Source organism: Orcinus orca, chromosome 18 (assembly GCF_937001465.1).
Source record: "Orcinus orca chromosome 18, mOrcOrc1.1, whole genome shotgun sequence".
Classification (NCBI taxonomy): domain Eukaryota; kingdom Metazoa; phylum Chordata; class Mammalia; order Artiodactyla; family Delphinidae; genus Orcinus; species Orcinus orca.
Window position 1 is genome coordinate 71,233,240 of NC_064576.1, and position 26,978 is coordinate 71,260,217.

The 26,978-nt window shown below is 38.4% G+C and overlaps 1 protein-coding gene across 5 annotated transcripts in view; it reads right to left on the reverse strand.

Annotated features, from left to right (window-relative positions):
- Positions 1 to 25,340, reverse strand: part of USPL1 (ubiquitin specific peptidase like 1) — a 39,729-nt gene extending 14,389 nt beyond the window's left edge. The window contains exons 1-7 of one of the 5 annotated variants that reach the window (XM_049701120.1): positions 25,097 to 25,340; positions 23,866 to 24,041; positions 16,586 to 16,751; positions 15,941 to 16,069; positions 10,081 to 10,723; positions 6,313 to 6,426; positions 486 to 615 (exon numbers count right to left, since the gene is read on the reverse strand). In XM_049701120.1, the coding sequence (XP_049557077.1) occupies positions 486 to 615; positions 6,313 to 6,426; positions 10,081 to 10,723; positions 15,941 to 16,069; positions 16,586 to 16,684 (1,115 nt within the window). In that variant the 5' untranslated portion in view covers positions 16,685 to 16,751; positions 23,866 to 24,041; positions 25,097 to 25,340. Of the gene's footprint in view, positions 1 to 485; positions 616 to 6,312; positions 6,427 to 7,143; positions 7,214 to 10,080; positions 10,724 to 15,940; positions 16,070 to 16,585; positions 16,752 to 23,865; positions 24,042 to 25,096 lie in introns of those variants that run through there. The other 4 variants (XM_049701121.1, XM_004285505.4, XM_049701122.1 and 1 more) reach the window with 4 other exon arrangements.
- Between the last annotated feature and the right edge of the window lie 1,638 nt (positions 25,341 to 26,978).

The window sequence follows — 26,978 nt, forward strand, 5'->3', positions numbered from 1 at the left end:
CCTCTGAGGACTGCTATCAGACTCTGGGAGCCTAAAATCAAGTTGCCATGATGTTAAAAACAAGCAAACAAAAGCCCTAGTCCCTAATATTGGCGTAAACAAAACACACATAGTTTTTCAAAGAATTCTAAGAGGTATTCTTACTCAGTGGGGAATCCAGAGGGGAGGGGAGTCCAGGGGAACACGCTACGTTCCCTTTTGTCCCCACTTCCCACTAAAGAACTTCTTAAGAAAATGCCTTCTAGTAATCTATCAAACCTTTTTTTTTTGTACTCTTCTAGTATGAAGAAGCAAGCAAATTGCAATTTCTGAGGCTCAAAATTTTCCTTTAAACCTTAATGGTGGAGAAACTTCAATATATGGTGGGAAATTTTATCAAGGGTAGAGAGAGCAGTGCTACAAGTGGAAGCAAGTTTTCTTCCAATTTTATTACTTGGAGCCATTTTCAATAGAATGAATCCATTTTAAAAACTAGAAAAACTAACCTGTTTTGATATTTGTGTCCACATTGTGAACATTCAAAATTCCAAGAAAAAGAATATGTGAAGAGCTTCTCAACGTGCGGTTCTGTTTTTAAGAGCAGGGGAAGTGCAAACACAGGACTTTCCATATCACCTTGAAGAAGAAAAAAAAAAATTATTGCTCATAATTAACTGAAAAAAGATAAACCAAAATTACAAATTGTTGTCTTTTCTCACTACATTCACAGTGTGAATATATGTGAATATGTATGTATGACAGAGTAAGTTATTCACAGTTGGGCAAGGGAAGTTTTCAAAGCATTTTCTAAAAATGTCCATCATAAAGATTTAATTAACACTCAGTATCTTTCATTTGTCTTGGTGGACACTTATGAAAACTTCTTAAGACAAAAGATAGAAAAGGCTCATACTGTCTCCTCAGATCTTTTTAGGTTTTCTCAGGGAAAACATATCCTCAGAACTATAACAGCCCTAGAGTATTATAAAAACAAAGCAAAAACATGTACAGGTTTGTTTGGTACAGATACTAGAAGTAATATGACTGGTGAAACACTGTACGATAGTAATTTCAGAGCTGGACAAAACCATTAAAAAGCCATCTCCATTCTGACTCTCCTGTTCTACATGTGGTGAGGGTATGACAAACCAGGCTTAGAGGACCAGATTCAAATCTCCAGACACCTTACCTACTACTCTTCTTAATTTTTTAACAATTAAAATTAAACTTCAACAACTTTAAGGCTAAAGAAGATCTGAATTTTGTTGTCATTAAAACAAAAACCCAACTGTGGATTCTGTTTTCCAATTTAGAGCCCAGCAAGCAAGTTAGTAGGAGGATTTATATTCTCCTCTTACATCCATCCTCCAATTGGTTTCTCTCCTTCCTATCCTCCGGGGAGCTTAGATGCTGCCTTACTGATTTGGCCTGAGAAAGAACCTGAGTTCTTCTATCCTCTCCCTCCCCTGGGACAGTCTCACTTCCGTGGTTCAGTTCTCCCCCTGGGCTGGAACTACAGTTGCCTGGAACACAGCCAGGAGGAGTCACCTTGGCATGACCAAAAGGCAGAACAGTGGGTTTTATTGCCTAAGCACACGCTATAAATATCGGTGGTCACAAAGGCTATTTTAATAGTCACCTTTGTGGTGCAGTCCCACAGCTATTTTTGTACAAAAAACATAAAATATTTTTTATAAACAGAAATAAATACAAATCAATCTCCTAAAAATGAACAGATGCAACATCATATGCATAAACAGTGCAGAGTACAGCATGAGTTTGTAATCAGTTATCAGCCTTTAAATGCTTACTCTATTGTAACTAAATATTAAGTGAAAAAGTAATTTGTATTTCATGACGACATAGAATCTTTAGGTCTAAAAATACATGAAGTTTTCAATGAATCAAAGTATCATGAAAGAGCTCAAAACACAGTTAAATAAGTTACATGATTACAGATCATTTTAGATAATTTACATAGCTCCTAAATTGATCTTAATTATTTTTCCTTTGATTATAAGTTTTATGGGTATAAAGCATCCTATTAGAGAACATATAATGCCAATACCTAATTCTAATTTTTAGAACCTCCAGCCTAAATTAGTTAAGTGGTTTATTGATTGATTGATTGATTGATTGATGGCTGCGTTGGGTCTCCGTTGCTGCACTCGGGCTTTCTCTAGTTGCGGTGAGCGGGGGCTACTCATCATTGCGGTGCGTGGGCCTCTCATTGTGGTGGCTTCTCTTGTTGCGAAGCACAGGCTCTAGGCTTGAGGGCTTCAGTAGTTGTTGCACGCGGGCTCAGTAGTTGTGGCCCGCGGGCTCTAGAGCACAGGCTCAGCGGTTGTGGCGCACGGCCTTAGTTGCTCCGCGGCATGTGGGATCTTCCCGGACCAGGGCTCGAACCCATGTTCCCTGCATTGGCAGGCGGCTTCTTAACCACTGCGCCACCAGGGAAGCCCTAGTTAAGTGGTTTCTTTGCCTCTAGTACCTTATCCCCAACTCCTACCCAACTACAGATCTTCCTCATCTTATGATAGGGTTAGGTCCCAATAAACCTTTATACTGTAAGCTGAAAATATCATTAAGTCGAAAATGCATTTAATACACCTAACCTACTGAATATCACAGCTTAACCCAGCCTAACTTCAACGTGCTCAGAAAACTTAACATTAGAATACAGTTGGGCAAAATCATTGAATACAAAGCCTATTTTAAAATAAAGTATTGAATATCTCATATAATTTATTGAATACTATAATGAAAGTGAAAAACAGCATGGTTGTAAGTGTATCAGTTGTTTATCCCATGATTGCATGGCTGGCTGGGAGCTACAGCCACTGCCCAGCATCACGAGTGAGTATCACACCACTTACCACTAGCCCAGGAAAAGATCAAAATTCAAAGTGCAGTTTCTACTGAATGCATTGATCTCTTTAACATCATTGTAAACTCAAAAACTCAAAAGTCAGACCATTGAAAGATGGGGACCTAGTACCTAGTTTGCATATTACCCTAAAGTACCCTCGTTTATTACCAGGATGCAAACCTTTCAGTGACTCCTTGCTGTCTAGCTATTCAAGTTTCCTCTTCTGTTAATTTCTCATTAATGTTTTCTGGCCATTTTTCTATCAGTTTTTGTCTTTTTTTTTTTTTTTTAACTGATGTACAGGAGTTCTTTGTAAGATATCCTGGGTATTATTTCTTTGTTCTATCTTTGCCCAGAGGTTTTAAACTTTAATGTGATCACAGTCACCAATCTCTTCTTTTATGTATCTTATTTAGGAAATTCTTCCCCACTGAGCAGTAAAATATTCACCTGTATTTTCTTCCAAAGTTTTACAACTCTGCTTTTCATGTTCAGGCTTTTAAATATGCTGAAGTTTCTTTCTAATTACGGTGTGAAGTAGGGATCTAATTTTCCCCCTGTATCAGGAAACTACTGTCCCAAGCACCGTTTCCTGGATGGCCTTTTCTTTCCCCACCTACCTGCATCAGTACCTCCATCATGGTTATGAAGTAACCAAACGGGGAGAGTTCTGATCTGGACTTTCTATTCTGTTCTAGTGGTCTGTCTATCCTTACACTGGTACACTACACTCAAAGGCTAAATTACTCTTTACACTTACATAAATAAGTAGAAACCATAACAATAACAGCTTTCTCCTTTTTAAAAAAAAGAAAGAAATATACACATTAGAGGGAAAGAAAACACCAAATTGAAGATAGTAGTTACCTTTGTGGGGAGGTAAGGAAGAATTGGGGAAGAGTACAAAAAGGGCTTCAGTTGTATTTGTAATGTTATATTTCTTAAACTGTGGGGAGGGAGAGCAGAGAGGACAGTTTACAATGCGTTTTTTAAAAACAATAATCAAAATGAGGAAGTGGCTGGCTGATCTTAAAAATTTAACAAACATTCCGGGTCAATACAGATTCTACTTCTCTTTCTTTAGTACTTTAAAATACACGTTAATATTCAGAATGAGGACACATACATTGTAAGACTCTAAAGTGCTCCCTGCAACAAAGATTTCATTAGTAAGATCTTAGCCTCTAATGTAGCACCTCTCACTGCTGACTGAGTAGCACAAACACAAATGAGAGGATTTTACTGTATTGGAAGAGCTGTATGCTTGCCCAATTGCTATGAGTGCACAAAATTTACAAATCCCAGACCCAAGGTAGCAATAGAGCAAGACGCCACCTTGTAAATACAATTAGCAGGGATAAGAAGAGTGATGATTCAGACTGGGGAAGAAACCACTCTTTAATTCAATTGGGAACTGGAGTAGGGAACCTGAATAAAACATCTCAGGTCACTCTAGGAGGGAAATGATACCTGCAAAATGCAACACGGGAGCCCCTCAGTCTACACTCTGGCAATCTTATGAAAAAGGCTCCTTTGAAATGAGTATCCACCCAACAGATCAGTGATTGGGGGTAAGGAAAGGGGCTGACCATAAAGGAGCCAGGGGAACATTTTCATGGTGATAGAACTGTTCTATATTTTGATTGTGGAAATGGTAACACAACTGTATACATTTGAAAAGGATTTTACTATATGTAAATCATACTTTGATAAAAAGAATATTCGTCCCATCTGAGATCCCACCTGATGATGAATTAGAATAGCCCTTTAGTCCTAGAGGAGGCAATGCCAAAGATCTGGCATATGGAAAATCAGTTTATAAGAACAGAGTAAACTTAAATATGTAGGAGTTCGTGAAAAACAAAATAGTAAAACTAGGGGACAGAACTGTGGGACAAAGAAATAAGGGGATACAACCATGCAAAAAAGACACTGCTTCCAGATACACTATCTGGGTCTGATGAAATAAAGGCCACTTGTTGAGAGAAAAACTTGAAGGCATTGATACTGTACATAATTTAACAGGAGTACTATACTAATAGGAGTATCATATATTCAGCTACTACAACACAATATTAATCGAAGAGTTAATACAAGGATAAAGAGAGGGACTTCCGTGGTGGCGCACTGGTTGGGAATACGCCTACCAATGCAGGGTTCGAGCCCTGGTCCGGGAAGATCCCACATGCCACGGAGCAACTAAGCCCGTGCGCCACAACTACTGAGCTCGCGAGCCACAACTACTGAAGCCCGCGTGCCTAGAGCCCGTGCTCTGCAACAAGAGAAGCCACCGCAATGAGAAGCCCACACACCACAACTACTGAGCCCACGTGCCACAACTACTGAAGCCTGCGCACCTAGAGCCCATGCTCCGCAACAAGTGAAGCCACTCAATGAGAAGCCCGCGCAAGGCAATGAAGAGTAGCCCCCGCTCGCTGCAACTAGAGAAAGCCCACATGCAGCAACAAAGACCCAACACAGTCAAAAATAAAATAAATAAATAAAATTTTTAAAAAATAGATTTAAAAAAAAAAAGGATAAAGAGAAATATGGTAATTCCCTGGTGGTCCAGTGGTTAGGACTCAGCTCTTTCATTGCTGGGGCCCTGGGTTCTATCCCTGGTCAGGGAACTAAGATCCCACAAGCCGTGTGGCAGGGAAAAAAAAAAAAAAAAAAAGATAAAGAGAAATAAAACATAAAGAGAAATAAAACAAAAGGCACCCCCTCAAAAAAACAAAAATCACTACCAGCTCCTTTTTGCAATACAAAAAAAAATTTATAAAGACCTGGAGACTCTAGCGCCCCTGTTCCACTCTGCTCCCGGAGGCCAAAAGACAATTCATAGAGGACAAAGCAGGTCTCATTCTTATGCCCTTTTTAAAAGTAAGAAAACTTTCCCAAAAGGTCCTCAGTATATATCTCCTCATATTCCATTGGCTAAAATTGTACCATATGTCCATTCCTAAACCAATCGCTAGCAGGGGAAATAGAATTATTATGGTTGGTGTAGACCAGAGATTCTCAACCCCATCCGTCCATAAGAATCACATGGAGGCTTCTAAAAATGACTGATACTTGAACTCCATCCTGAGATTCTTATGTAATGGGCTCCCAGCACTAGTTATTTACTTATAAACTTCCTAGGTGCTTTTTTAATACACAGTCAGTCAAGGCTGAAAACGCTGGAGTAGTCTACTGGGGGACAGTATTGGGAAAGCAACGGATGGTGTATCCTGTGAGTATTCAGCTGGTTCTGAGAACTGCATCCACGCTGAAGGGGTGGAACACGTGCCTGCATATTTATATAGAACACCTCCATCCACGAATGATTTAACCAGTGATTAAATGATCAGATTCCAAGAATCTGATCATCTCAAGTAATAAAACAGTATTATATCTCCTTTTGATGTAAGTATGTCTTTATGGTAGATGAGTAATACAATTCAATTCCATAAATTACTTACCTAATGTACACCTAAGCTGAGGCTGAAGCCTAATAAAAATATCGTCTCTGACTTCATTCAGACAGGTCTCTATCTTTGCAAATATTTCAGAAGGAAGTTTTTTACAATCTCCATCTGATAATAAAATACAGAACATTATCAATTTCTCATCAACCTATTTCTTTCTACAGACAATTAAGACATTACCAAAATGAAAGTTTACCAGAGTCAACAAATTTCGCAGAGACAAAAATGGAAAATACAAAATTCCTTAATTCTTCTTCCTCTCTCTGTGGTATACCATATATTCCCTCAATAGGTGTTAACAGCACAATATCATTAGTACTGACTGCCTGGCTCAACGTCATTCTGCCTGAGTAAAATCTCAGTGCAAGTCTTTGAGGCCTAGCTAAAGAGCCACACTTTCAGATATTCTGCCCATCTCTGAAACAGCTGAAGCTCTCTTTTCATGAAATTATTACTTATGCTAGAGACAAAATCTAGCCATTTAATCCTCTCTGTTTAACTTTTACTGGACTTAACTAGATCACAGGAGCAGACAAATTTATAAGGAGTCTTAATACAGTCATGATTATTTCCCAAACTAACATTTGGTATGTTTTCCTCCTCCTATGTCTTTTGAAGGGCCTTCAATGACATCATCACATTTCATACAATTCTACATTCTGCTTTTTTTTTTACACAAATCTGCTTCATTAAAAACTTTGCAGGCTAGTAATTACACTCTGACAGAACCATTGTTTTATTAGCCATTCCCTATTGTTGGACATTAAGTTGTTTCTTTTTTTACTATTATAAATACTATCATGTTAAACATCTTTGGGCACACACCTGTCCATGTTTTTCAACATTTCTTTAGGGTAAAAGTCCTCAAGATGCAATTACTCTGGCAGAAAACTACCTAAGATTAATAAGAAAATTATTTTGAATAAAAACCACCATATGCATCTGACTCTAGTTACTTTTAAGCTACAAATAGATCTTTTCACTCAAATCTCTTACGAATAAATAATTCATACAGCCTGATCACACTCTGCTTATATGTTTCACTATGAAAACATCCGGAGTCTTCTGTAATATGAAGTAAGCATTAACCAGAATTTTTGTTATTTGACCACACTGAAGAAAAGAGAAAACTTATAATCCAAAGTAATGTAGCTTGAACAAATGTTAATTACAACTATATTGTAAAAACAATTATCTTGTAAAAAATTAATATATATTAAAATTAAAAGTTAATATTAATTTAATATTCAAGTCAAAATTTGAATGAGGTATGTTCTTTTACAACAAACAACTGTCACCAACTCAGTACTGGGGTTTCTATAATTATACAAAACAGGAATAAAGAGAAAAGGCAGAAGCAAATATGCTTCTGAGAAACTGAATTTTAAAAATTGCAAAAAACTTCAATCTCAAAGAAACTCAAATTGAAACAAAATATTTTTTATCTAAAAAAATTACAACTTTTTAAACGTTTCTACGCAAAGGTGATTACAGTGTTCTGGGATGTTTATTTCTACATATGAAAAGGGAATTATTATGTTGGTATAACCCTTCCGGAAAGCCATTTAGAAAGACTCTTTTTTTTTTTTAAAGGATCCCCAAGGGGATCCCCTTCTTTTTTTTAATATAAATTTATTTATTTTATTTATTTACTTTTGGCTGTGTTGGGTCTTTGTTGCTGCCCGTAGGCTTTCTCTAGTTGCAGTGAGTGGGGGCTACCCTTTATATAAATATTTTAACATCCCTTCTAGGGTATAATCAGCAATGGATTCAAAGGATACAGGGATATCTGCCATGGTATTTACGCATAATAGCAAAAAAAATGATAAGTAGCCTGAATGGTTAACAATGGGGAAACAATGTATAAGAGTATACTAATAAAGTAAAATGTTGCACAACCGAAGTCAAACTGCATAAAGGTTAGGATTCTCCACCTACCAGATACCAAAACCCCAAAAGCCATAATAATTAAAGAGTATGGCATTGGTACAGAGACAGAAAAATAGTCAACAATGGGGAAACAATGTATAAGATCTATATAAAAGATTGCATGATCAAAGTCAAGTTGAATAAAGATGAGGACAGCAAGACCTAAAATGCCCTAATAATTAAAAGTGTGGTATTGGTGCAGGGACAGATAAAGTGACCAAGAAAACAAAGCAGAGTTAAGGAACAGCTGCACACATACACAGAATGTTATATGACAAAGGGGGCATGGCAGATCAATTGAGGAAAAAGGTGGAGCTAGAAAAACTGGCTATGCAATGGAAAAAAATGAAACGTTACCACATACCAGACACAATTACCTCCAGTTGAACTAAGAATTTCAATGTAAAAAGCAAAGCTCTGTGACTTCTCAGTGAAAACAGAGGTAAATGACTTTCTGATCTTGGAGAAAGGAAACATTTCTTTTTAAAACCACAGACATTACTAGCTATAAAAGGAAAGATTAACAATTTCTGTCATCAAAAGATATCTTTAAAAAAGTAGAAACATGAGATACAAAGTGGGAGATTCAGTAACCTGTCTGAATAAATATAGCAACAAGGACATATAAAAACTCACACAAATCAATAAGAACATGACAATACAACAAACAGGGATAAGACACAAACAGGCTTCACAGAGGGAACAGAGGGTCAATCTACATACAAAGAGCTGTTCAACCTCTTTAAAATCTGGGAAAAGCAAATCAAGACCACAAACCATTTTATATCATTCAAATTGCAAAAATCACCACGTGTGAAAAAAACCAAGGGAGGAAATATGGATTAGGAAAATCTCTTCTACATTGCTAATGGGAGTAGACTGGTACAACCACTTTGGAAAACCATTAGCCATTATCTAGTAAATCTGAACTCAGAGTCTATCCTACGGTATATCCAAGAAAAACTCTTGTGCCCCAGGAGACTTGCCTAAGAATAGTCACAGCAGCAGTATTTACAATTGCAAAAAACAACCGAATGACAGATGAATAAATACACATATGTACTTACAGACTGATATACTTATGAACTGGAAATATCATATAGCAACAAAAATCAATGAAACACAAATACAACCAGTACAACCAGCATAGATAAATCTTTATTAAAAAAAAAAAAGTCCCAGAAGAAATACTGTACAGTATGTCTCTTTTTATGAAGTTCAAAACATTAAATTAGGCAATATATTGCTTAGCCATATATATGTAGGAAAAGCTATTAAAAAATAAGAAACGATATAACACATATTGATATAACACATTTCAGGATAATGATTAACTTTGGGGGAGGTAGATGATGGGATGTGGAGGAACACATAGGTAGATGCAAGTCACTGGAAATATTTTAATTTATCTTGGGTTCATGGGTATCCTATTTTATAGAAAATAAAAATACAGCCCTCATTGTGAAAAGGGATTTTGGGGGAGTTGTGGGATTATGGTTGGTTTGTATTTACTTCTTTATTCTGCTTTACGGCAACTCAAAAACTTAAAGTTGTACTTTGATGTACTCTATGTTGACCACCATTACCCTGACAGCTAAGATACAGCCATAGCCTCTTTATTCTTTACTCTTAGTTTTTGAAAAAGACTGCCTTTTAGGCAGTCATGATAACACAACTGGTGTTCACTCAAGCTTCATGACAGACTCGGTCCCTATGCTCCCTGCTCCGAGGTTCTACGTAAAACAAAAGCTACTGATGGCATCTTTTTGCGTGCTACAACGTTCAACATTAACCTCTTTAAAAATTAAAGAGAAATAAAATGTTATTACTAACCTTTAACTCCATCCAACTGACTGGTGTGCAGAAACTCATTGGCTTGATTATACCTGGTAAACAACTGACCAAACACAGACTCCTCTTTAGAGCATAGGTCAGTCACAGTGTTTTTCAGCCCTTCCAAGTGCACCAATGCTGACAGGATACAGTCTAACCAACAGAGAGCATATGCGTTTTTCCACTGGACACATGAAGTCTGGCAAAATGAGGTATGCTTGCTCTCCAACGGCATTTCCAGTTCAGATGCACATCCTTCATTTTGAGGGGCAGTCCCTCCAGTTCTAGAAACATCAACCACAGTAGAATCTTCTTCAGCAGCCATGTCAACAATATCAGCTTCCAAAATCTCATTCTGCTCCAAGGAATCAGTTGTCCTAATTGGATTCTGTTGACCACCGTGTAGTAAACGAGGTAAGTCTGATGAGGTTTCATCATACTCTTCATTATGTTTACTGTTCAAAACTTGTTCACCATCAATACCATTATGATGTTTAGTCTTTTTGGCATTTGCTAAAAGAGGTGACTCTTTAGAGTTGGTTTCCACGATCTTTCTTTTTTGAGGCTTATTTGGAGTGTGACAATCTTCCAAATCAGGAGTAATTAAGTTATTAAGTGATTTAGAGCCCAAGGGATAGATGCACTAGAAAGAAAAAATAACAAAAACTAAAAATTCAAATAAGCTCAAGCTTTAACTTCACAGATTCTACATCATGAAAAATATGTACAAAATTTTAGCATTACTTTGACCTGAGAGGGTATACAATATTATCAATCTAAATTTGAAGGAATCAGGGATAAACAGCTATTTAATCAAAAATTTCATCCCCAAAGAGTAATTTTTCCTAGTTAATCTGAACAATCAAGGGTTTAATCTGAGTTACTCTAGAGTAAGCTAGCAAGGAAGACATACATAATTTTGCTTTAATAAAGAATCTAATGTTGAGTGAATTAAAAATTCCAACATTTTATGAGTGTACTATTCTTTTTAAGACAGGTACACTGCATGGCATTAAAAACTAGAAAAGTATTTTCAAACCAAAAAAGTTGCAGAGTAATCTGTATTGCTTCTCAGTTTTGAAACTGAGTATTAATCTGAGAGCACATCAGCATATCAATTTTACACCCATATTGGGTCTAAGAATCAAACTGGCTGAATTTTAATAACTTCACCATGCATGAACACAATTTCAGGCAAATATCAAGAGTAAACAAATCACTAAAATAATCAATGAATTTTCCCTAAGTGTGAAAACTAGTAAAATATTTTATAAGACAAATGCAAGAAGTCTACATACCGTGTGCCCTCGTTTAAAATATGCTTTCTTCTACACAAGTATGGGAGATTGCTCCCTTGGTGGCCTCTAGCGAACTAAAGAACTATATACCTCCAGATACTCATGCCCTTGTACAGTCAGCCCCCTGCCACACAGCCTCAGGCTTGGCCACGTGACTAGCTTTAACGGGACATTAGCAACCAGGATGCCCATGCTTCAATAAGCACTGGCTTGTTGGGCTTGCCCTCTTGGAGCCCTCTTTCTGCACAATCTTTCTTAGTCCCAGCCATCACACTGTAAGGGTCCCAATTAACCTCACCAAGAGACGCTCATGGAAAAGAAGTGAGATCCTGGCTGACTACCTGAGTTGAGTTCCCAGCTGGCAGCTAGCATCCACAGTCTGCCATGTGTACATTTTAGTTGTCCCAGCCAACAGTATGTGAAGTGTAAGAACTGCCTTGTCAACCCACAGAATCATAAGTGAAGCCATTAAGTTACTTTAGTGACTAAGTTTTGAGATGGTTCACTTCACAGCAACAACTAACTGAAATGCTCTCATTTGAAGTATAGCATTTTCTATACAAGCGAACACTATATGCATAATATTGTACTTACTTCGAAATTCTTTACTTTAATAGGACAAGTTCTTGATTTTTCTGTTACCAACTAGCTGTGCGATCACCATCAATTAACAACTTGACCCTCAACTTTATACCCTGAGATTACTTCCTTAGTCCTACCACATGTCAGAAGACAGAGCACACTTTAAAAATCAATAGCAGTAGTTTTGTATTCAGAGTCATCCAAAAAAATTGAAAACAAAACCTCAAAGAGATATTTGCACACCCATATTCACTGCAGCATTATTCACAATAGCCAAGAGGTAGAAGCAAACCAAATGTCCATGGACAAACAAATGGATAAAGAAAACGTGGTATATACATACAATAGAATATTATTCAGCCTTAAAAAGGGAAATCCTGTCATATGCGACAATATGGATAAACCTTGAGGACATTATGCTAAGTAAAATCACAAAAGACAAAAACTGTATGATTCCACTTATATGAGGTACCTAGAGTAGTCAAATTCATAGAGACAAAGTAGAATGGTAGTTGCCTGGGCTACAAAGAGAAGTTGTTATTCAACGGGTACAGAATTTCAGTTTCGCAAGATGAAAAGGTTCTAGAGATATGTTGTATAACAATGTGAATATAGCAAACACTCCTGAACGGTACACTTAAAAATGGTTAAGATGGCTTCCCTGGTGGCGCAGTGGTTGAGAGTCCGCCTGCCGATGCAGGGGACATGGGTTCGTGCCCCGGTCTGGGAAGATCCCACATGCCGCGGAGCGGCTGGGCCTGTGAGCCATGGCCGCTGAGCCTGCGCATCCGGAGCCTGTGCTCCACAACAGGAGAGGCCACAACAGTGAGAGGCCCGCGTACCGCAAAAAAAAAAAAAAAAAACAAGGTTAAGATGGTAAATTTTATGTTTTTTTAACAATTAAAAAAAATTTTACTTTTTAAAGGCAAAAAATTAAAAAAAAACCTTTACCATTCTCAAGCGGAGTCAAAATCATGGTGTGCACATCCCACCAGCACCCCTACTTAATTAAAAACAACAACAACAAAAATCACTCTTAGCCAGTGGGTAATATACAAACAGTTTGCTGACTCCTGGTGTAAACCAATGTACTTCATAAAATACACTGGGCTCTTACTGATGATTAAAACATTTTCTAAAAACTAGATCAATAATTCCTCTAAAGTTCTTTTTTTACATTTGCAAAGTATATACTTGAAAGTCTTGGTTATTTTTTTTTTCCTCATTGCTTAAAAAAGAATGCTTCAAAAACTAAAAATGCAAAAAACACATCTAACCATAATAGTTAAAACCACTGTTCTGAGAACAGACTTCGCTATTCTGGTAGTCCTTGGTTAAAGAACTCTACTGAAATATCACGTATTGTTCAGAAGAGGGAAAAAAGTAATTTTCTTCTAGAATCTGTAAGTTTTATTTTTCTCTCTTTCCAGTGCTCACAATTCTACAACTTTATTCTGAGCTGGTTAATTAGTAAACTCTGTAGAGTCTGGTGTTACCGATGAGCTGAGCTGTCAAGTCTCCTAAAGTCAAGCCCTCCCCTTGTGCAATAGAGCCTGTCATTTGCTCCAGGGATATCCCTCCAGCAATTCTGTGACACTTTCTGTTTTTCCCTCTCTACTGGATATAACCAGCGTACAAACATGCTGCTATTTTTCCCAACTTAAAAACAAACAGAAGTAAAACTTTTCCCTCCAGGTACTACCTCACGTCTATATTTCTCAATACTTCCTCTCCCATTTTCCATCACTCACTCCAATCAGGCTTTTACCACTACTACTTTACCAAAACCACTCTAATCAAGGCCTGCAAGGGCCCCCATGACACTTCAGTCAATGGTGAGTTGAGTCCTCAGCCACCTTGAGTTCTCACTGGAATTGACAGTAAATCATTCCTTCCTTCATTAAACATTTTTCACTTGACATCCAGGACAATATACTTTCCTTCCTGAGATTACGCCTACCTCACTCCCCATGTCTCTCACTTCTTTGCTGGTTCCACTTCACCTTCCAAACTTTTTAATGCTGGAGTGTTCCAGGGCTCAGTTTTGCAACTCTTTATCCACACTCTTGGTAAACTCACCCAGCCTCATGGTTCAATTACTTACTGAACCATGTAAGTTCATGTAAGTTTGCTGATGACTCCCAAATGTATATATCCAATCTTAGACTCTCCACCTAACACCAGACACATAGATCCAACTGTTTACTCCATATACCCAGTTATTAGATAGATGCCTCAAGCCTGATTGCTCCTGATCTCCTCATCTTTCCCCCAGATCTTCCTCTTCCCAAAGTCTTTCTCAGTTCAGTAACCGGCAGCTCCATTCTTCCAATTATTCAAGCCAAGTATCTGGGGATCATCCTTGATTCCTCCCTTTCCTACCATGTACCCCACTCTTTCAGCATATCCTTTTAACTATCAAAATACATATAGAATCCAACCATGCCTCATCAACCTGGCCACTACTTGTTCTCCCTGGAATACTACAACTGCCTTCCAACCATTTCCCTGCTTCAGATCTTGCCCATCACATTTTTTTCAACATGAAAATCAGATCATGTCACTCCTCTGTCAAAATCCCTACGATGGTTCTTTATTTCATAGTAAAAGCCAGCAAACGGCCTACAAGGCTTTACTGGATCCATCCCATCTTCCCTTATTCTGCTTCACTCACTCCGATCCAGCTCTGCTGGTTTCTCTGCAGTAGCACAAACATGGACAGGCAGCCTCCGCTCTCTCAGGACCTTGTATCTGCTACTCTCCCCACCTGGAAGGCTCACTCCTCAGGTATCCACAGGACTTGTTCCTTTTCATCTCTTTCAGATCTTTGCTCAAATGTCACTTTCTCAATTAAGTTTCCTCCTATACTTTATTTAAAATTGCAAATTACCCACTCTCTGATACTCCAGTCCCTGTGGCTTTATTTTTCTCTACATCACTTTTCATTACCTCACACAAAAAAGTATGCTTTCCTTTTTTATTTTCTTTCCCAATCTAGAATATAGCCTTGTTGAGAGCAAGAAATTTTTGTTTTATTCACTGTATCCTACCATCTGGAACAGTGCCAACATGGTGACACACAAATAAATATTTATTGCATAAATGCAAAAAAATAATTTATTTCTATTTGTAAGAATACCTGAAATTTTCTTTAAGTGTTACCCAACAAAAGTATCTACCACCAACAGTATAATATAGTCTAGTATTTTCCAAAACTGGCTGATCATCAGACAGTTTATAAAAGTTATAAAACTACAGAATTCTGGGCCAACTCTATTGAATAAGCATCTAGGTGAGACCCAGAAATTTTTTAAAAGCTTTCCAAGTGATTCTGATGAACTGCTAGTTTACCTGGAATAATACATATCTGACATTAGAAGACTGTATTCCAATCACTGCTCTGCTGCTTTATGAAGATGTTGTGTTCCTAAACCCTCTGCATCTGTTTTCTTATTCATAACATGGGAATACCTACCTTGCAAAGTTTTGAGAATTAAGTATGTATATGACAGTTTCATAAGTTGTCAAGTACAGTAAAATATAGAGTATTATGGAATTTAACGAGCTCCTGTGTAAAAAGTTGTGCCAGTGGGTACAAATTACTATAATTCTAAGATATTTAGAGCCTTAAGTACATAATATTTAGAGATTAATAACCTTTTCAATAAGTCCCAAAGTTAATAAACAACACATGAGAATAACAACAGCTAAAAGGACCTCCACAAGGTTTAAAAAAAAATCTTGAAACATATTCTCTCTTCTCACAAGTCTAATGACAATAAAAACAAACATCTTCATGTAATAACTCAGGAAATCAAGTGGCAAAATAAAATATTTAAAATTATATACCAGACAGATCTAGAGACTAACTACATATTAAAAACATACAATCTAAAAACTACAAAATGAATACAAATTTAAACACTGAAGAGAAAAGCAAAAGGCGAAAACTTCAATACCATCTAAGATTAATACTTTACCTGCAGATCCTCACACAAAAAGACAGATTCTTGAAAACTAATTCGGTAAGTCTTTAAGGCTTTTAACTTTCCCTTCGTCCTACAAGCAGGGCAATACCCATCTGACGGTACTTTAGATGAATCATAATTCTAAAAGAGAAAAAAAGTAAATTAAAATATAGACATTCCTAGATTGTATAAAATTACAAAAAGTTAAATGGAAAAGTAACCAGAAAAAAAATGTACACTTTTTACCGAGAAGTGTCCTGGCAAGATATCTTAAAGACAGCAAATAAAAGAAATGCATATAGGCTTTAATACAGCTATTGTTCCAAAAAGAATATATTCTAGTTTTAAATATTAAATTAAGTGTTAAAAATAGCATCAGTTTTATCTGCAAGAAAAAAAGTAATGTCAACTGTCACTGAAAATATGTTCAACATTTTCAAATAGTAAACTATACGGTCTATGTTTTATTTCTACTTTTACATATCAATAAAACATAGAGAGGTAAACAGAGAACAATCTTTCGCCATTACTGTAAGATTTCCGTGGAAGATAAAATTTTTTTTAAATTAACTGGTAAAATTAAAACCAAATTTAAGTCTTAAAAATAGGAGAGAAAAAAACCAACTTTGCACTGAGGCAAAAAATAAGTTCACTAACTTTTCCCAAATACCCCACCATATGGAGTGAAGATATCCCTATATCAGTCCCTGGTCCAATCACTGGCAAACCATTTCCAATCTTCGGGGAATCCATCATTCCGAGTCATTGGCTAATTTATGTCACTTGAAACATGTCAATATCACTAAGGATTTTTCAATGAACCCTGGAAAAAAAAAAGTTAATAGACAATTTTTATAAGATGTATGCATATTAAGTATATTTTGAGAACTATATATCTTAATGTAAACATATTCTGAAATTGTAATCTTGAAGTGAAAACAAAATACCTAAATTTATTTAAAGATCTAGCAAATTTGTGGAGAGAGGGCAAAAACTGGCAATAGGACCAGTCTTCACAGTAGACTCATTTGTAAGCAAATTTATCAAAACTTGTAATAGAGATAGCTATTACTTAAATATATTGACAAGAGCTTGAAAACCTAAGTTTTTAGTCTACGCACAACTTGAAACAAATATGTAAGCATTATACCAAGAAAACATTTAAATAAAACACAGATCCATTGTGCCATTACTTAACAAGGACAAAAGAACCCCATACATTCCTATTGCTTTCAACTGCCAAGAATACATCACCAACTGAGAACAGTGCCACTTTTTAAATAAAAGCTGCGAACAAAATACTATTTTACATTAAAGTAAATAATCTGTAACGGAACAAAAATATAAACACTGTCAATCGTACAATGTTTTGAGTGTAGACCCATGGAGTAGAATCACATTTAGTAAAGTTGAAATTATGAAACTGGAGCTCAGTGTAAGGGAAAAGCAATTGTTAACAGTGGTTCAGATATGGATTTAAAATACAAGGAAAACAAGATAAAGGAGAAATTTAAGCAGAGTGAATCACCACTTCACAGGGATGTTGTAAAACACTTTCAAGCAAGTCTTTCCCAAATCTAAGAATCCATGATTCTATGACAACCACTTTCTAGGAAACTGGGGCTCACAGATTCCACTTTAAAAACTAGTTATGCTATTGTTTCCCGCTGTATAAACTTTACACACCTTTCAAGCCAAGGAATAATTTCAAAAATAAAAATGCTTTTTAGAAAAGTATCAGTGGAGGATAGCCTCATCCACCAGAGGGCAGACAGCAGAAGCAAGAAGAACTACAATTCTGCAGACTGTGGAAGGAAAGCCACAGAAAGACAGACAAAACGAAAAGGGAGAGGACTTTGTACCAGATGAGGGAACAAGACAAAACCCCAGAAAAACAACTAAATGAAGTGGAGAGAGGCAACCTTCCAGAAAAAGAATTCGAATAATGATAGCGAAGATGATCCAGGACCTTGGAAAAAGAATGGAGGCAAAGATTGAGAAGGTGCAAGAAATGTTTAGCAAAGACCTAGAAGAATTAAAGAACAAACACCTAGAAGAAAAAAGAACCAACAAACAGAGATGAACAATACAATAACTGAAATGAAAAATACACTAAGAAGGAATCAATAACAGAATAACTGAGGCAGAAGAATGGATAAGTGACCTGGGAGACAGAATGGTGAAATTCACTGCTGCGGAACAGAATAAAGAAAAAAGAATGAAAAGAAATGAAGACAGCCTAAGAGACCTCTGGGACAACATTAAACACAACAACATTTGCATTATAAGGGTCCCAGAAGGAGATGAGAGAGAGAGAAAAAGGACCCAAGAAGAGATTATACTCAAAAACTTCCCTAACATGGTAAAGGAAATAGCCACCCAAGTCCAGGAAGCGCAGAGAGTCCCAGGCAGGTTAAACCCAAGGAGAAACACGCCGAGACACATCATAATCAAATGTGCAAAAATTAAAGACACAAAAAAATTATCGAAACCAACAAGGGAAAAAACGACAAATAACATACAAGGGAACTCCCATAAGGTTAACAGCTGATTTCTCAGCAGAAATTCTACAAGCCAGAAGGAAGTGGCACGATATATTTAAAGTGATGAAAGGGAAGAAACTACAACCAAGATTACTCTACCCAGCAAGGATCTCATTCAGATTCGACAGAGAAATCAAAAGCTTTACAGACAAGCAAAAGCTAAGAGAATTCAGCACCACCAAACCAACTCTACAACAAATGCTAAAGGAACTTCTCTAAGTAGGAGAGGCAAGAGAAGAAAAGGACCTACAAAAACAAACCCATAAAAATTAAGAAAATGGTAATAGGAACATACATATTGATAATTACCTTAAATGTGAACGGAGTAAATGCTCCAACCAAATGACACAGGCTTGATGAATGGATACAAAAACAAGACCCATCTATATGCTGTCTACAAGAGACCCACTTCAGACCGAGGGACACATATAGACTGAATGTGAGGGGATGAAAAAAGCTATTCCATGCAAATGGAAATCGAAAGAAAGCTGGAATAGCAATACTCGTATCAGATAAAATAGACTTTGAAATAAAGAATGTTACAAGAGACAAGGAAGGACACTACATAATGATCAAGGGATCAATCCAAAAAGAAGATATAACCATTACAAATGTTTATGCACCCAATATAGGAGCACCTCAACACATAAGGCAACTGCAAACAGCTATAAAAGAGGAAATCGACAGTACCACAATAATAGTGGGGGCCTTTAACACTTCACACTAATGGACAGATCATCCAGACAGAAAATTAATAAGAAAACACAAGCTTTAAATGACACAGTAGACCAGATAGATTTAATTGATATTTATAGGATATTCCATCCAAAAGCAGCAGATTACACTTTCTTCTCAAGTGCACACGGAACATTCTCCAGGACAGATCACATCTTGGGTCACAAATCAAGCCTCAGTAAATTTAACAAAACTGAAATTGTATCAAGCATCTTTTCCGACCACAACACTATGAGATTATAAATCAATTACAGGGAAAAAATCGTAAAAAACACAAACACATAGAGGCTAAACAATACATTACTAAATAACCAAGGGATCACTAAAGAAATCAAAGAGGAAATCAAAAAATTCCTAGAGACAAATTACAATGAAACACGATGATCCAAAACCTATGGGATGCAGCAAAAGCAGTTCTAAGAGGGAAGTTTATAGCAATACAAGCCTAACTCAAGAAACAGAAAAATCTCCAATAAACAATCTAACCTTACACTTAAAGGAACTAGAGAAAGAAGAACAAACAAAACCCAAAGTTAGTAGAAGGAAAGAACTCATAAAGATCAGAGCAGAAATAAACGAAATAGAAACAAAGAAAACAACAGGAAAGATCAATAAAACTAAAAGCTGGTTCTTTGAGAGGATAAACAAAATTGATAAACATTTAGCCAGACTCATCAAGAAAAAGAGGGAAAGGACTCAAATCAATAAACTCAGAAATGAAAAAGGAGAAGTTACAACAGACACCCCAGAAATACAAAGCATCATAAGAGACTACTACAAGCAACTGTATGCCAATAAAATGGACAACCTGGAAGAAATGGACGAAATCTTAGAAAGGTATAACCTTCCAAGACTGAACCAGGAAGAAACAGAAAATATGAACAGACCAATCACAAGTAACGAAATTGAAACTGTGATTAACAATCTTGGAACAAACAAAAGTCCAGGACCAGATGGCTTCACAGGCGAATTCTATCAAACATTTAGAGAAGAGCTAACACCCATCCTTCTCAAACTCTTCCAAAAAATTGCAGAAGAAGGAACACTCCCAAACTCATTCTATGAGGCCACCACCACCCTGATACCAAAACCAGACAAAGATTCTACAAAAAAAGAAAATTACAGGCCAACATCACTGATGAATATAGACGCAAAAACCCTCAACAAAATACTAGCAAACAGAATCCAACAACACATTAAAAGGATCATACTCCACGATCAACTGGGATTTATCCCAGGGATGCAAGGATTCTTCAATATATGCAAATCAATCAATGTGATACACCATATTAACAAATTGAAGAATAAAAACCATATGTTTATCTCAATAGATGCAGCAAATCTTTTGACGAAATTCAACACCCATTTATGATAAAAACTCTCCAGAAAGTTGGCATAGAGGGAACCTACCTCAACATAGTAAAAGCCATATATGACAAACCCACAGCAAACATCATTCTCAATGGTGAAAAACTGAAAGCATTTCCTTTAAAATCAGGAATAAGACAAGGATGTCCACTCTCGCCACTATTATTCAACATAGTTTTGAAAGTCCTAGCCATGGCAATCACAGAAGAAAAAGAAATAAAAGGAGTACAAATTGGAAAAGAAGAAGTGAAACTGTCGCTGCTTGCAGATGACATGATACTGTACGTAGAGAACCCTAAAGATGCCACCAGAAAACTACTAGATAATCAATGAATTTGGTAAAGTTGTAGAATACAAAAATTAATGCACAGAAACCTCTTGCATTCCTATACACTAACAACAAAAGATCAGAAAGAGAAATTAAGGAAACAATCTCATTCACCACTGCAACAAAAAGAATATAGTATCTAGGAATAGACCTATCTAAGGAGATAAAAAGACCTGTACTCAGAAAACTATAAGACACTGATGAAAGAAATCAAAGATGACACAAACAGATGGAGAGACATATCATGTTCTTGGATTGGAAGAATCAACATTGTAAAAAGGACTATACTACCCAAAGCAATCTACAGATTCAATGCAATCCCTATCAAATTACCAGTGGCAGTTTTTACAGAACTAGAACAAAAAAATCTTAAAGTCTGTATGGAAACACAATAGACCCCGAATAGCCAAAGCAGTCTTGAGGGAAAAAAACGGAGCTGGAGGAATCAGACTCCCTGACTTCAGACTATACTATAAAGCTACAGTAATGGTACTGGCACAAAAACAGAAATATAGATCAATGGAACAGGATAGAAGGCCCAGAGATAAACCCACGCACCTATGGTCAACTAATCTATAACAAAGGAGGCAAGGATTTACAATGGAGAAAAGACAGCCTCTTCAATAAGTGGTGCTGGGAAAACTGCACAGCTACATGTCAAAGAATGAAATTAGAACACTCCCTAACACCATACACAAAAATAAACTCAAAATGGATTACAGACCTAAATGTAAGACCAGACAGTATAAAACTCTTAGAGGAAAACATAGGCAGAACACTATGACAAAAATCACAGCAAGATCCTTTTTGACCCACCTCCTAGAGAAATGGAAATAAAAACAAAAATAAACAAATGGGACCTAATGAAACTTAAAAGCTTTTGCACAGCAAAGGAAACCGTAAACAAGATGAAAAGACAACCCTCAGAATGGGAGAAAATATTTGCATATATTTTGAAGCAACTGACATAGGATTAATCTCCAAAATTTACAAGCAGCTCGTGCAGCTCAATATCAAAAAAACAAACAACCCAATCCAAAAATGGGCAGAAGACCTAAATAGACATTTCTCCAAAGAAGATATACAGATTGCCAACAAACACATGAAAGAATACTCAACATCATTAATCATTAGAGAAGTATAAATCAAAACTACAATGAGGCATCACCTCACACTGGTCAGAATGGCCATCATCAAAAAATCTACAAACAGTAAATGCTGGAGAGGGTGTGGAGAAAACGGAACACTCTTGCACTGCTGGTGGGAATGTGAATTGGTACAGCCACTATGGAGAACAGTATGGAGGTTCCTTAAAAAACTAGAAATAGAATTACCGTATGACCCAGCAATCCCACTACTGGGCATATACTCAGAGAAAACCATAATTCAAAAAGACACATGCACCCCAATGTTCACTGCAGCACTATTTACAATAGCCAGGTCATGGAACCAACCTAAATGCCCATCGACAGATGAATGGATAAAGAAGATGTGGTACATATATACAATGGAATATTACTCAGCCATCAAAAGAAACGAAATTGGGTCATTTGTAGAGACATGGATGGACCTAGAGACTCTCATACATGGTGAAGTCAGAAAGAGAAAAACAAATATAGTATATTAACGCATATATGTCGAACCTAGAAAAATGGTACAGATGAACTGGTTTGCAGGGTATAAATAGAGACACAGATGTAGAGAACAAACGTACGGACACCAAGGGAGGAAAGTGGTGGGGGGGTGGAGGTGGTGGGTTGAACTGGGAGATTGGGATTGACATGTATATACCAAAACGTATAAAACAGATAACAAGAACCTGCTGTATATAAAATAAATAAAATAAAATTCAAATATTCAAAAAAAAAGTATCAGTGGATGTCAATATGCTATTCCTAAAGAAATATCCAAAAGCAGGGCTTCTCAACCACAGGATTATCGACATTTTGGACCAGATAATTCTTTTGTTGTGAGGGCTGCCCTGTGTGTTAAGAGGATGTTTAGCAGCACCAATGACCGCTAAGTGCTAGATGCCAACAGCACCCACCCCTCAGCTGTGACCATGTCTCTAGACATTGCCAAATGTCCCTCCCTCCTCTCCCCTCCCAGGGGGAGGGGGGGAAATCACCCCATTGAGAACCACTGCCAAAAGGGTAAAAACAAGTGTGGTGATAACTTTTTCTTTTTAAGCTCCTCACAGACAATACTAATTTGTTAACTTTGGCTGGTTCTATTTATAATCTACTTACTAAAGGGAACTATATAGTAAAGTATCAAACTTCTGGTTCCAGAGTGGATAAAAGCATGAGCTTTAGGTACAGAAATTTATTTGTGAAGTTAGTTTCTTCTAAGAATTAAATGTGATAATACATGTAAAATGCTTAGCACTTGACACATAGTAAATTGCAACCACTATTTGGTGCTATTTTATACTTTATGCAGAAAATATGCAGCATAGCTTGGATCATTATGCAGTATTCTCAAAAGAGAAGTTGGTAAGCTATGTATCTTGAACAAGTTTTTTTTGATGAAAATTTCCATCTACCTGAGGGATTAAGAAAACTTCTCCAGCTGGTTCTCTCTCTCTCTCTCTCTCTCTCTCCCCACCCTCTCCCTCTCTCTCCCTCTCTCTCTCTCTCTCCCCCCCTCCCTCTCTCTCTCCCTCTCCCTCTCTCCCTCTCTCTCCCTCTCTCTCTCTCATAAGTAAAACATGAGGAGCCTTCAAATCTGCTCTCCTGATCCTATCACCCAACATTTCAATGGGAAAAACAGGCAGGTTGGTGGTTGAAATCCTTAACATGCAGAACATCCAAAAGAAAATTCACTTAAAAAAATATCAAAGGTAGGCTACTCAGGTCTTCCAAATACAATTTACTTGGTCCTATGTACAAAACCCTGGGCTGATTCCTACAACTTAACTTGTTTCTAAATGACCGCCTTCATTGTCCTCCCTTCAAAATTACCTGTTTCTGCTCCTCTTGTTTGTATCTCACCTAGATTTTGGCATCTCCATCCGTACAAACACACAAACTAGAAAATCTGAGTGGTTCTCAGGACTTCCCTGGTGGTCCAATGGTTAAGACTCCGTCCTCCCAATGCAGGGGGCACGGGTTCCATCCATGTTCGGGGAACTGGGGAACTAAGATACTGCATGTCACACGACGCGCACAAAAAAGAAAATGAAAAATTTGAGTGGTTCTCTACTCTTTCACTTCCCTCTTCTTTACTTAGTGAAAGTCATCAAATCCTACGGACAGTTCTTTGGAAGCATCTCAAATCCCCACCTCTCTTTCTATCCCATTCCCACTCTATCATGCCAAAGTGATGCTTCTATAACACAAGTCTGAGTCTGACACTACTCAACTTAAAATCCTCTACTGACTCCAGTGTGATTATAGGAAAGTCCAAACAGCTCAGTATGACCTAAAGCTCACTGCACTATGAGACCACTGGTTTTCCAGCCTTACCCTCCTCTACTTCACTTCAACTTCCGCATCTTTTTCATGATGCTCCTCCCTTTTCATTACTTCTGTGATCTACTGGTGCTCCAAAAGCCCGAATGTCAATTACTAACCCAGTAGGGACCCAGGTACAGCACAACCAAAGTGTGAAGTTGGCTCTGGGGATAGCGAAAGAAGCAATTAAGCTTAATTCACAGCCCCATGTGCAAAATGGGGAAACCCAGAGAACCAGCTGTTCGAAGAAGGCCTTATACCCGTTTGAGCTTTCCCTCCAAGACCAAGTGGGCTCAGCACGCGAACTGTCAAAGGTAAGGCCACAACAGACTTGAAACCGAGGAATGGGGTCGGCTTTCGGTGCCCAGCCCTGTCTGGTACCCAACCCAGCCGTCCAGAACCACAGACTAAGACACGTCACTTGCAAAACCCAACCTTGGAAACCTAGGATGAGCAGGGTTTCGTTAATTCTCCCCATCTCCACGCTCCTTGGGAAAGCGGGGGCGGGGGAGACTCTGGTTTCTCTTCTGCATTTACCTCTCTGAGTTCAAACGAATGAATCTGTGACTCCATTCCAATACCTTAACCACCAAGCCTTCCCACCTGAACCTACTCCCATCCTTTCCCCCTCCCAGCCTAGCCCCTCCTTTCAGCGAGCAACTATCCCATAGATCACCCCAGCTCTGTCCCCCTTCCCTATTTCAGGAGCTGAAGGAAACTACTCCGTCTTCTCCCTTACCTGCTGCGGGTTCTCCCCTTCTTCGCGCCGGATCGCTCCAAACTCCTGTTCCAGCTTGAGCGCCACACCAGAGTGCAACGTTTAGCCCACGTTCCCCTCAACCTGCTCCTCCCCCACCGGCCCCTCCGCTAGAAAAGCAGCTTCCGGTTTGCGTCCGCGGCCAAAGAGTTCCCCTTCCTGCCCCGCGCGGGGCCTGAAAGGACGTAAGCGTGGTGGGGAAGGCGAGGACGGGAGCACTTCCGTCAGGCCTCCGCAGAGAGGCGTGGCTGTTCTCCCGGCTGCCGCAGTCGCAGTTTCAGCTGCGGCGACGACTAGGGGCGGGGCCGGTGGCTGCAGAGCCCGCCATATGTGAGTGGCGGGTTTGGGGTGGCGACATTTCTGGAAGCTGCTGGAAAGCGCTCGAGTGGCGGAGGTGACGCCGGCGGCCAGGGGGTGGGGCGTGATTAAAACTAGTGCGCGGTCGGCAGCGGAGGGATTACGCTGAGGAAAGAAACCGGAACGCGTCTCGTTGCGCTCTGGCCGCGCGAGCCCGGGTCGGAAGGCGACGCGCCCCTGAGTGACTTGGGTGGGTGGGCGGGCGGCGGAGGAGGGAAGGGCACCCCAGCCGGCGGAGGGTGCGATGGAGGCTCTTGGCCGGCGCCTCCTTGCAGCGCCGAGGTCACCGCGACGGCGGGCCGCGCGAGGCCCCCATAGTCCGCTCTCCTAAAGCTTCGGTGAGAGCCGAGCTGCCACAGAGCGTGTTCACAAAGGGTCACCATACACGGAGCTGCCCCTCCCTGTCTCCCTAAACCCCATCTGCGAGGCCAGGGGCTTTTCCACCAGGATTCTGGGTGTATCTCCTCCTTTCCTCCCTCCCAGATCTTCTAACGGTAAGGGGAGTAGGCGAAGCACAGGGACCCATTCTTACTAGGCAGTGGCCGACGTGTCCCTGCTGCGCTCATTTCAGCTGCCCTGCCTTGTTTTAACTTCAGAGGAGGGGGGAGTTCTTATGGAGTTTCTAAGTTTAAGGCTCTGCTTTCGTAGGAAGGTCATGTGGTTTAAGGGACATCGTGACCGCGCGTGCTATTTCTGAGTCTGCGTTCTGAATCTTGGGGGCAGCATATTCCAGATGTCCTTTGCTCGATTGAGTTGTTTCCTGGATTAACAATGTGTAGTTTTTGACCATTTCTTTACAGAATAATCACCATGGGCATTTTGGACTGTGGCTTTTTTTTTAAGTGGTCTCAAACAAATTATATTCTGGAATAATGCTGATAATTTTGATAGGGTGATATAGAGGAAGGAAGTCCCGTGTACCAAGAAACTCTTCAGTGAGAAGGAATTTTAGTTTTCGGTTCTTCTGAATGCAAATGGCCAAGAATCCAACAGAGAGTTTGTTGTTTTGTTTTTCTCCAGAAAACTGAAAAATAGGCTGGTTGGTTTTTGTTTACCTTTTTTGTGGTTGTACTAGATGCCTAACGTGCCGGTGTATTGGTTGTCAGATCTAGCTAATTAGATTTTCTTTTATTTTAATGAATTATGATGAAAATGCGAGGATGTAGTAAGTGTTTCTTCCTGAAATAGTAGCGGTAAATTCAGAAGGTTTTTCTTTTTCGCCCTTGGTATTTCCATTTTTAGAATGGAATACACTTTTTTGTAATGAACACTTGCTGAATGTTAACGTCATACATTGAACAAATAATTGATTCAGTTAAAATGTCGCTAAAATTTTAAGATTGAAAGTCAACATGCCCAATCATATCAGTCATTGTTGTCTGCAAAGTTGATTTATAGTCTTTTAGTGCAAATTTGATTTTTTGCCAGGAGAAATTCTGTAATAGTAACAGAAACAAAATGGAGGTGGGGCTTGAGTTGTGGAAAGAAAAGAATGGATTTTAGTGTG